At 43.6% G+C, this 12,226-nt stretch overlaps 1 protein-coding gene across 2 annotated transcripts in view; it reads right to left on the bottom strand.

The window, feature by feature from the left end:
- The window catches only part of VDAC2 (voltage dependent anion channel 2), a 24,564-nt gene that overhangs the window by 4,218 nt on the left and 8,120 nt on the right, over positions 1-12,226 (bottom strand). For both annotated transcript variants that reach the window (XM_008061577.2, XM_021714126.1), the window contains exons 5-8: positions 11,038-11,190; positions 10,898-10,950; positions 9,932-10,159; positions 9,146-9,296 (exon numbers count right to left, since the gene is read on the bottom strand). In XM_008061577.2, the coding sequence (XP_008059768.1) occupies positions 9,146-9,296; positions 9,932-10,159; positions 10,898-10,950; positions 11,038-11,190 (585 nt within the window). The remainder of the gene's footprint in view (positions 1-9,145; positions 9,297-9,931; positions 10,160-10,897; positions 10,951-11,037; positions 11,191-12,226) is intronic.

Raw genomic sequence — 12,226 nt, 5'->3', positions numbered from 1 at the left:
GGAGCCCAGCAGGTCGAGGCTGCAGTGGCCAGGAGCGGCCACTGCACTCCAGTCTGGGTGACAGAGTGAGACTCCAACTCAAAAAAAAAAAAAAACAAACTCAGCTTCTCCTACCGTCTTCTCACCACAAGATGGGGGAGGGTTCCCCACGTTCCACAGCAGACACCAGATGGGCGTCTAATTCAATTCAATTCTGACACTATATACTTGGAGAATAGCATCAGATCCCACAGGTTGAGGGTTCAATCCCACAAAAGTGTTCCCCAATTCCAATTCCAATTGCAAACTCCAGGTTGTTTCTGCCCATGCCTCTGACAGATCAGCTATAAACTGGGGTTCCCACAAACCCATTCCTTGGGTGGATTAATTTACTTGAGTAGCTCAGAGAACTCACAGAAACACACTTACCAGTTTATTATAAAGGTTATTTGAAAGGATGTAAATGAACACCCAAATGAACAAATACATAGGGCAAGTTTTGAAAGGGTCCTGAGCGCAGAAGCTTCCATTCCTGTGGAGTTGGGGTTCACCACTGTCCCAGCACATTATTGTGTTAACCTCCCTGAAAGCCCCCTGAACTCAGTCCTTTTGGGTTTTGTATTTTCTTTGAGTCGGAGTCTTACTCTGTCACCCAGGCTGGAGTGCCATGGCACACTCACAGCCACCCAAGTGTCGACCTGCTGGGCTCTGGCGATTCTTCCACCTCAGTCTTCCAAGTAGCTGGAACTACAGGCACGAACTACCATGCCTGGCTAATTTTTGATTTATTGTAGAGATGAGGTCTCACCAAGTTGCCAGGGCTGGTCTTGAACCTGTGGGCTTAGGCAATCCACTCACCTCCCAAAGTGCTGGGACTACAGGCTGAGCCACCAAGCCCCTTTTGAATTTTTATGGAGACTTCATTACATAGGTATGGCTGATTAATCATCGGCTATTGATGATTAATTCAACCTTCAGCTCCTCTCCTCCTTCCCCTCCTGAAGCAGACTGTGGGTTCCCCAAAGTACTATCCAAAAATCATCTCATTAACGCAAAAGTGGTTGAAAGGGGCTTGCTATAAATAACAAAAGACTTTCACCTTTATGCTCCGAAACTGTTTCAAACTGTTTCAAACTGTTTCAAGAAGCAAAATATTTTAACAAAAGATACTTTTATCGCTCTAGTCACTCGGGAAAGTATAAGGGTTACAGAAGCTGTGAGCCAGAACTGTGGACAAAACCCAAAATATATATACACATCATAGTATCACAGGCCACCCCCGCATTTCAAACAAGGATCCCTTACAGCAAAAGATCGTATCTGTCAAGAGCATAACAGAAATGGCAAGAGGACAAACACAAATATGCCAAGAAGCCGCTATGGAGTAGGGATAGATTTTAAAAAACTAGTTTGTCCTATGAGGTGAGAAAAATAGCTCAAAGCAGTCTAAAGAATATGAGGTATGTAAAATGTACCAGGCCCAAAGAGACATGAGTATGAGACTTTAGTCACACCATACCACTCTACCCCTCCTGATGCCCACTGGCACAATTGCTTAAAGGCATTTTGCTCTATCTTCCTTGTATCTTCCAGGCCAGTTGATAAATATCTAAAATGTAACTGCAAGCTGCACAATGTGACCCTCACCCATTATCTTCATGTTCCTGGAGTTTGTGATACAAAGAACAATGTATAACCAATCACTAATTGATGTTATTTCTGTAAACCTATGAGAATTCCTGCCAAACAACTTTGCCTTTACAAACTTTCTTGTAGCCAGGCACAGTGGCTCAAGCCCGTAATCCTAGCACTCTGGGAGGTGGAGGCGAGCCAGTCTGGACAACTTGGCGAGACCTCAACTCTACAATAAACCAAAAATTGGCCAAGGCACGATGGCACATGCCTATAGTTCCAGCTACTTGGAAGGCTGAACAAGAAAGATTGCCTGAGCCCAACAGGTCAAGGCTATGGTGGCCGTGAGCATGCCCTGCACTCCAGCCTGAGCGACAGAGTGAGACTCCTACTCAAAAAAAATAAAATAAAAAGTAAAAAATTTATTGTAACAAAGGCCAAATGGAGCTCAAATCCAAGGTTATTTGGGTCTGAGTCTTCTGGGCAACTGTCCTCCATCTTGGCTCAAGTAAACTCTTTAAAATCATTATTTTGTGCCTCAGTTTCTTTCTTTAGGTCAACAGAAGTCATTATATACATTTTCATATTTTTATACTAGCTCCTCCCACCTTTGGTCTGTTATTTATACCTTGTGCAGAACTATTCAGTACAGAAATAATCTGATGGTTAGCTAAATCCAATTCCTCAGGCCAGCACTTTCCATAGGTATTACATCCAGAAGGCTTTAACTCAATTTCCCAATACTTATGATCAGGATCAGTATTATCATAAGACTTATGTACATGAGGGAGTTTAATCTTATCAACAACAGTATCTATGCCATATGGCAGTATGATCATGGTACAAATCAGTTTCATTACAGAAAAGATCAGTAAGAATTAGAGGTATTTGCTTTGCCTTCTCAACAGGATGTACCCTTGCCCATCTGTCAATCTTATCTTGATGTATCGGCCTAAATACTGTCCAGGCACTTTCAGAACAGATTTTTCAATGTAAGTTCTGTCTTGTCTTTTTAAATTTCTCCAAACTGGGGTAAATACAGCAAACCTGTTTTTGGTCCACCCAACCTTCAATAGTGTTGTATGAAGACCTTTGTTTTAACCCCCATTAAACTGCCATTTTATCCATCACACTTCTTATATTTTTTAATAAAATATATTTTTGTATATCTGGGTTTTTTTAAAAGTTTTTTTAGAGACACGGTTTCACTATGCTGCCTGAGCTGGTCTCAAACTCCTGGGTTCAAGCAATCCTCCCACCTCAGCCTCCTAAAAAGTGCTGAAATTACAGGTCTGAGCCACCAAGCACTGGTACATCACATTCCTTTTTTTTATTTTTTATTTATTTTAAAGATGTGAGTACAATTCAGGGTTGGGTATACAAATGTTCATTATGCAAGTACCCTTGTTAATGAGGTGTGCCCCATCTCCCCTGGCAGTTTCCTGCTACTGCCAATCCCACCTCACATTTCTTAATGTCCACTGTGCTGCAAGAGTCCCAGACATTCCTTTTTCTTTCTTTTTCCTCCTACTTCTACTTGTTCTTTACTCATTTTATTTGTTATTAACCATTTTAAAACTTCCACCTTTCTGGCATAAATTATTTGACTCTTTCCTCTGCCTTTCATCATTCTCTTGTTAATAAGCCTTAAGTCTGCATTTGCATCTTTAAGACCCGTGATGAGGGGAAGCTGAGACAGCAAATTAAATAAGGCTTCTTGAACTGTCTTTTGGTTTGTAGCACCAAGGTTATATATGGGATAACCATATTAAAAGGGCACCCTTAACCATAACCTGTGTAATAGGCATATTCGGTGGGTGAATCATGGTTATCATACAGCCAGCCCCTGGCTTGCATATGAAGGATATCAAGCTACTACATCTGGGGTGTTCCACTTAGCATTTATAGGCATTAGGCAGCCCCCTTCTCAGGATAAACACACTTTATAGTGACTTTTATCCAGTCTACCAGGCTGGCCATTTCCTAGGAAACAACTGTTGTGTCTGGGTCACATACAGCCATCTTTGATTGTTCAATGAGATGTGGCTCTTGCATCAACCCAAGCATGTTCTTCTACTCTGTAACGTTTAAAGCCAAAGATACTGCTCCTAAATTATTCAGCGAATTCATTTTAGTAAAAGGCTCCTCAAGGAAACTGATGGTACCAATCTACACAATGAAACAACTCATTCATACTGTACCTTCTGGTTTCAATAGTGAAAGTGTGAAAAGCAAACATGAAATGACTTAATGGAATAATCTTAAGCTAAACAGCAGCCATTTTAACACTGCCTAGTTCTGCCCTGTTAATTTACCCTCTAATCACTAGCCAAGGACAGAACCAGTTTCTCAAGAGGTAGCTATTGATAATTGTCTTACAACCCCCCTCCCCATCCAGTTTTGTACTAATTAGCTTTTCTATTCTAAGTATTTGCATAACAAGTTAACCTAATCAGCTCCTATGACTTTCCGGGCAGACTCCATCACCATGGCAGCATTCATGTGACTGACTAGCCCACCCATCCACCTGCTGACCACCACCTGATGTCAGTACCTGTGCTTTCCTGCCCCTTAGTGATGCCCTGAAACAGACCACCACCCAATCACCTTAACGACCTGCCCCATCAAAGGAAAAGTTTAAAAGCATTCTGCCTCGGCTGGGCTCTGTGCCTCAGCCTGTAATCCCGCGATTTGGGAGGCCGAGGTGAGTGGATTGCCTGAGCCCGTGGGTTCGAGACTCGCCTGGGCAACTTGGTGAGACCTCGTCTCTACAATAAATCAAAAATTAGCTGGATGTGGCAGCGCATGCCTTTAGTTCCAGCTACCTGGAGGGCTGAGGCGGAAGGATCCCCGGAGCCCAGCAGGTCGAGGCTGCGGTAGCTGGGAGAGGCCACTGCACTCCAGTCTGGGCTACGGAGTGACACTCCAACGCAAAAAAAAAAAGCATTCAGCCTCGAGCAGCCATTTTTGTTAAGGCCAGGCCATGTTTCCGTAAGCTTTAGCTCCCTCCCCTACCTTGGGGAAGTGAATCCTTTCTCTCCTTCTCTAATTTACTTTTTAAATAAACTATATTTTCCTATCTAACTTCTGTGCAATTACTTGCATCTTTCGTGCAGCACCAGATCTCAAACACACACCCACCAGTGGGCCTGAGCTAACATTTTGGAGGCCCTGCTGGGATTTTTACCTAACAAATAGTTTCTTAGTTCTGCCCTTCTCCTACATTAACACACAGGTCTTAGCGGTACTTTGTTGTTCCTGCATAATTTTTCCCTTGGAGGGTATCTCTGAGGCTGGTAGCCAAAGCTCACACCCACTGAAGTCCAAGCTTAGTCTAGTGTATGACCTAGCACTCTCTTTTACTTTCATTTTAGCTACTACAGGTAACAATTTTACTTTGCTTCTTTCCTATTAGTTTTCAATTCCGTAGGCATCCAGTGAGCCAACTTCCTAGGAGTTGGATCCGTCTCTAAATTCCACTGGTAACTTTTACCTTTAGTACCTGAGGGCAGCATAGCTGTGGTTCCAGACCAAGGATGACCACCCAGGAATCAAAAGTTCCTCATTTCCCACCCATTCATCCTTTTTCTTCCCAAATCATGTTTCCATGAGCCATTCTAGCAAATCCAGAGTCTGATGCCAATTCTGATATAGGGGGAAATAACCTCAGTTTCTCCTACAACACAGAATGTTTATACTCTTACAGAATGCTTCTATGACCAAAGGTGTGTGGGTTTTCTCCACACACCACGCAACCAATAAATTCTACAGCAGACACTGGCTGAGTGTCCTCTAATTCGATTCAATTCCACTTAGAAAATAACATCAGATCCCACAGGTTAAACAATTAGTCCCACAAGACTGCCTACTTCCCCACCTTGACATCTGCAAGCTCCGGGTTGTTTTACCTATGCTTCAGACCTAGAAGCTATAAACTGAGGTTCCCATTGGGTTCAAATTACTTTGCTACAGTGGGCCACAGAACTTGAGGAGACATTTTGTTTACACTTACCAGTTGTTAAAAAGGATATTACAAAGGATACAGATGAAGAGATGACAGGACAAGGCATGGGAAGAGGCACAAAGCTTCCATGCCCTTTCTGGGAAAGATATTACAAAGGAAGCTGGGCGCAGTGGCTCATGCTGGTAATCCCAACACTTTGGGAGGCCAGGTGAGAGGGACTGCCTGGGCCCATGGGTTTGAGACCAGCCTGTACTTGGCAAGACCTCACCTCTACAACAAATCAAAAAATTAGCTGGGTGTGGTAATGCACGCCTGTGGTTCCAACTACTTGGAAGGCTGAGGTGGAAGGACTGTCAGAGACCAGCAGGTCGAGGCTGCAGTGGCCGTAAGACGCCAACTCAAAAAAAAAAAAAAAGGATACAGATGAAGAGATGACGGGGCAAGGCATGGGAAAAGGCACAGAACTTCCATGCCCTTTCTGGGAATACTACCCTCCAATAACTTCCATGGGCTCAGCTATCCAGAAACCTGTCCTTTCAGGTTTTCATGAGGATTCATTACACAGGCATGTCTGATTAAACCACTGGCCACTGGTGATCAACTTAACCTTCAGTCCCTTTCCCCTTCCCAGAGATTGAAGGCTGGGGCTGAACATCCCAACCCTCTAATCATGCCTTGGTCTTTTCAATGATTAGTACAATTCTGAAGCTACCAAAAGGTGATCAGCCACCAATCAACTCATAAGCATACAAAGACACCTAACATTTGGAAGATCCCAAGAATCTTGGAAGTTGTATGCCAGGAAACTGGAAGTTAAGAGCAAATATATATACTTAGTAATATCACAAAGAGCATTAAGCAATGCTTCCACACTGCTGAATTGGAGTCAGAGCTAACACTACTAAGGTAGGAAATGCCAAGTATGTTTTCAAACTAATTCCCAGGAGTCAGTCACTCAATGACACATAGGTCCCAAACTGCCTTCTCATTTTAACAATGAGCCACCAGTGGCTGAGGGAAGCTTCTTCCCCACGGTCATTAAATCTATTATGGTACCACAGACATACATTTGAGGAAATAGCAAATGCAACTAATTGAGAATAGTGTGCTGTGTGAATCCTGAGGTTTTTGTTGAAGTAGTACAATTAGAAACAGAGAAAGAGCCGGGCTCGGTGGCTCAGCCTATAATCCCGCGCTTTGGGAGGCTGAGGTGAGTGGATTGCCTGAGCCCACGGGTTCGAGACCCACCTGGGCAAGTTGGCGAGACCTCATCTCTACAATAAATCAAAAAATTAGCCAGGCATGGTAGCGCGCGCCTGTAATTCCGGCTACTCGGAAGGCTGAGGCGGAAGGATCGCCGGCGCCCAGGAGGTCGAGGCTGTGGTGGCCGGGAGCGGCCACTGCACTCCAGTCTGGGCGACAAAGTAAGACTCCAACTCAAAAAAAAAAAAAAAAAGAAAGAAAGAAACAGAGAAGGGAAAAATACAGGAAATCACTGCCCAGCCAATGAATTTTGCGTGCTTCTCATTTTCTGATGACAGCTGTGCTGAGATAAAACAAGACTGGAAGGCCAAGGCAGGAGGATCACTTGAGCCAGGCATAGATAACATAGCAAGTTTGTCTCTACAAAAATCAAACTTAGCCAGGCATGATGGTGAGTGTCTGCAGTCCCAGCTACTCAGGAGGCTGAGGCAGGAGAATCACCTGAGCCTAAGAGTGATGTCAAGGCTGTGGTGAGCTGTGAACATGCGACTGTACTCCAGCCTAAGCAACAGAGTTGAGACCCAATTCAAAAAGGAAGAATGAGACTTAAAAACTAACCACCCAAATCACCAAAAAATATTGTCCTCAGGAATGATGAGCACTTTATGTAACAGAAATAACTCTCATGGGTGGTTTAACTTTCTTTCATTCCCAGTACACACAGTCCCCGACCTGTAAGCAACTGACACACAGGTACAGCTGATGAGCCGCCTGAAACTGAAGCCAGCCCCTCAACACCCTCATACTGTATTCCCTCTTACTCAACCCACTATGACTTAAGAAATAAACAGCAAGCTGGGTGGAGTGGCTCACTCCTGTAATCCCAGCACTTTGGGAGGCTGAGGAGAGAGGACTGCCTGAGCCCAGAAGTTCGAGACTAGCTTGGGCAACTTGGTAGGACCTCGTCTCTACAAGAAGTCAAAAAAAATCAGCCAGGCATGGTGGCATGTGCCTAATAGTTCCAGCTACTTGGAAGGCTGAATTGGAAGGATAGCCTGAGTACAGCAGGTCAAGGCTGCGGTGGCCCTGAGCATGCCACTGAAATCCAGCTTGGGTGACAGAGTGAAACTCCAACTCAAAAAAAGAAAAAGAAAAACAGCAGAAAGAGTCTAAGGACAGAACTAAAGTGAACAACCATCCCAGTCTGCCCAGGATTAGGAAGAGGGAGAAGGAACCTTCAGGATATAGGACTTTTAGGATACAGTCCTAGGCAAAACTGGATGAGCTGCTGACCCTAGACAGGACTAAAATAAAAAAACAAGCCGGGCTCGGTGGCTCAGCCTGTAATCCTACGCCTTTGGGAGGCTGAGGTGAGTGGATTGCCATCTCTACAATAAATTAAAAAAATCAGCCGGGCGTGGGAGCGCATGCCTGTAATTCCGGCTACTTGGAAGGCTGAGGCGGAAGGATCGCCAGAGCCCAGCAGGTTGAGGCTGTGGTGGCCAGGAGCGGCCACTGCACTCCAGTGTGGGCGACAGAGTGAGACTCCAACTCAAAAAAATAAATAAATAAAATAAAATAAAAAAATATAGAAGTCAGTGCTGGCTCCATGTCCCCCACCCCATCCCCAGCAGTGGCAATTCGTTTCCCTAGCCAGGCTTCACTTTCTTTACCCACAAAAAGACATATACCAATGACCTCTCAGATCAAATCCAAAAATATTCTGTAAATCACAAAAAGAAAAAGTCGCCAGGCACAGTGGCTCATGCCTGCAGCCCTAGCACTTTGGGTGGCGGAAGAGAGAAGACTGCCTGAGCCCATGAGTTCGAGACCAGCCTGGGTAACTTGGCAAGACCTTATCTCTACAATAAATAAATAAAAAGCTAGCCAGGCATGGCGATGTGCACCTGTAGTTCTAGCTGCTTGGAAGGCTGAAGCAGAAAGATCACCTAACCTAGCAGGTCAAGGCTGCAGTGGTCATAAGCATGCCACTGCACCCCAGTCTGGGCAACAGAGTGAGAATCTGACTCAAAAAATAAAAATACAAACAAAGTAATAGTTAAAGTAGTATTATTGCCCAGCATAAGTAAGAACTGCCCAAAATACTGGCTACAGCTGTGCTTAGACAGGTTTAAGGCTCAGTGTTACTATCAATAGTAATTCAGCAGCTTTTGAGGTTAAACTCTTGCGGCCTGGCCTGGAAATCAAACCTGTCTCCATAGAAGAAGCAGCATTCCAAATTCTAATACCATTCTGTCTGTAAACTGGGGAGTGTGAATCACAATTCAAATTTTCAACACAATTCAATATACCCAAAGATTAACTTCCACAACCAAAACCCCATTGTAGGCCCACAAAAGTACTCACAGAAATGGAAGCAGTGGGATCCAACTGGTATTTAGCTGCAATGCCAAAACGAGTGCAGTTGGTACCCGATGTCCAAGCAAGGTTTACTGAAGTGTCAAGATCTTCACATACTTTCTGATAAATTGATCCTCCAAATTCTGTCCCATCATTGCTATAAGATATTTTAAATTAGTAGATCTAGAATAAACAACGTAATAATGTATAAGGCATAGGCTGATTTATAACACTACATTTAATTAAAAGTCAGTGCTCAGCCGGGCTGGGTGGCTCAGCCTGTAATCCCACACTTCGGAAGGCTGAGGTGAGTGGATTGCCTAAGCCTACGGGTTTGAGACCCGCCTGGGCAACTTGGCGAGACCTCATCTCTACACCAAATCAAAAAAATTAGCCAGGCGTGGTAGCGCGTGCCTGTAGTTCCAGCTACTTGGAAGGCTGAGGCGGAAAGATCGCCGGAGCCCAGCAGGTCAAGACTGCAGTGGCCAGGAGCGGCCACTGCACTCTAGTCTGGGTGACAGAGTGAGACTCCAACTCAAAAAAATAAAAATATATAAGAATAAAATAAAAATACAAAACACTTTAAGTCTCATATCTAATGAACATTTACTCTCTCAGCATCAAAGGTAAGACTAGCATTTTTCATTATAGGCTTGAGTGGCACCCTAGAAACGTCCAAAGGTGATTCTTTTGTTGTTGTTAAGAAAATCCTTCAGGTTGCACCTCGGGGTGATAGGCATCAAATATCCTCTGAGGGCCTATGTCAAAATATCCTACAAAAGAAATACTTACACATTAGTGTGCAGCTGGAAGTCCCCAGTCCTGTAGCCCACTGCAAAGTTATTCCGGGTCAACTTTGATTTGGCACTGTCAAAGGTCATCTGGTACCCAGCAAGCCAGCCCTCATAACCAAAGACAGCTGAACCATGGATTGCAGGTCCAGCAAAATCAAAGTCAACATCACAACCAAGGTTGATGCATTCCCTCTTGTAAGAGGACTTGATTTTACCACTTTTCTTTCTGGAAAAAGAACAAACCGACTTCAAACTGATGCCAGTGGGAAAGACGTACATACATAACTTCTGCAGGGAGCACAAAAAAGACTTGTATTAGGCCAGGAGTGGTAGCTCATGACGGTTATCCCAGCACTTTGAGGTCAAGACGACAGGACTGCCTGAGCCCAGGAGTTTGAGACCAGTCTGGGCAAAATGGTGAGACCCCCGTCTCTACAATAAATAATTTTTAAAAATTAGCCGGGTGTGGTGGCATGCCCCTGTAGTCCTAGCTACTTGGAAGGCTGTGGAAGAAGGATCGCCTGAGCCCAGCAGACTGAGTCTGTGGTAGCTGTGACCATGTACTCTAGCCTGGGTGACAGAGTGAGACTCCAACTCAAAAAAATTAACTGCAGTATGACTATGGAGTAAAAAAAAAGCAGCCATACAAAAAACAGCTCAACAAACTAAAAACAAGGGCACATGGGGAAACTGCCACCATCACTGAAGACTGCTTTGAAGAACAGTCAGTCACAAAACCGTCTTAGTAACACTTTAATCACTTAAGTTAGTACCACAATGAGGAGCCAAATATTGGAAGGCAAGCTAGTGATAGTAACCACAGTGTTCCAAAAGGAGAAACAGAGATTTGGCATCACAAAGCAGCTTATTAAGCTATCAAACAGTAAATGTACACTGCTGCTCCTAAATATACACAAGAGGAATGTTTTGTAAATGTAGTGCAGATAAAAATATCTGCGCTTACCCTGTATTTGGTGAGAAGGTAGTATCAAATGTCAGTTTCAAACCTTGACAAATCTGTTTTGGAAAAAAAAGAATTTTTCAGCTTTATTTCTTTTTGGAATACAAAAATAAAAATACTAAAGCCTGTTTTCAAAATGTTACCTGGTCTTCGATTGCGATTTCTGTTCCCAGAGTGTTATCAGTATTCCATTTTTCTGTGAAAGTCAGACCATACTCACACCATTTATATTTGGTCTCCAAGGTCCCAGTAACTTTACCAGTATCTGTATTTGATGAGCCAGATGTTGAGAATTCCTAACAAGACAATAAATAACTTCATGAACCTTTTTGTAAGCCTAGAAGTAACCACTGCCTAATTTACATTAACAAAAAAAACCCCACCGAAACATTTGATAACTTCACCAATTCTCCTTTTTTAGCTTCGTAACCCTGTGCACTATTTACAAGAGTGACTCCAACTCAAAAAAAAAAAAATTGGGATTAAAAAAAAAAAAAAAATGAATGTTTTGGCACTGCATCCAACTTACTTGATACTGAATAAAACACTAAAGAGGTCAGTATAGTTCATCATAGATACCATCACTAAAATCAGAGTTTATAACTGAGACTATATTTATGATGAAAAGTTTCCTGAAAAGTCCTAAAAGAAAACAAATCTACAGCAGTAGTCCATACCATGAACAAGAGACTTTTTACCAAAAATTATTTGATAATCCCAATACTGTTTTTCTGAAACAAAGTCTTCACCATGTTTCATGCCTTTCCAATCACCTTTCAGTCTCTTTTTTTTCCCACCTCAGCCTTCCAAGTAGCTGGAATTACAGGTGCATGCTACCATGCCCGGCTTACCTTTTGATTTATTGTAGAGATGAGGTCTCATCAAGTTGCCCAAGCTGGTCTCAAACTCCTGAACTCTGGCAATCCTCTTGCCTCAGTCTCCCAAATAAGTGATGGGATTATAGGCTCGAGCCACCGCTCCCAGCACAGTCTCAGTTTTGTTTTTTTTTGAGTTAGAGTCTCACTCTGTCGCCCAGACTGGAGGGCAGTGGTCGCTCCCGGCCACCGCAGCCTCGACCTGCTGGGCTCCGGCGATCCTTCCACCTCAGCCTTCCAAGTTAGCTGGAACTACAGGTGCGTGCTACCACGCCCAGCTAATTTTTTTTTTTTATTATTATTATTTATTGTAGAGATGAGGTCTCACCAAGTTGCCCAGGCGGGTCTCAAACCCAGAGGCTCAACCAGTCTCATTTTTTAAAGAAAAAAGTAGCCAGGCTCGGCAGCTCAGCCTGTAATCCCGTGCCTTTGGGAGGCTGAGGTGAGTGGATTGCCT

Source organism: Carlito syrichta, unplaced genomic scaffold (assembly GCF_000164805.1).
Source record: "Carlito syrichta isolate Samal-C Ts95f unplaced genomic scaffold, Tarsius_syrichta-2.0.1 Scaffold94740, whole genome shotgun sequence".
NCBI classification, from domain to species: domain Eukaryota; kingdom Metazoa; phylum Chordata; class Mammalia; order Primates; family Tarsiidae; genus Carlito; species Carlito syrichta.
Note: the sequence above shows the minus strand (reverse complement) of the source record. Positions and strands in the feature narration are given on the sequence as shown.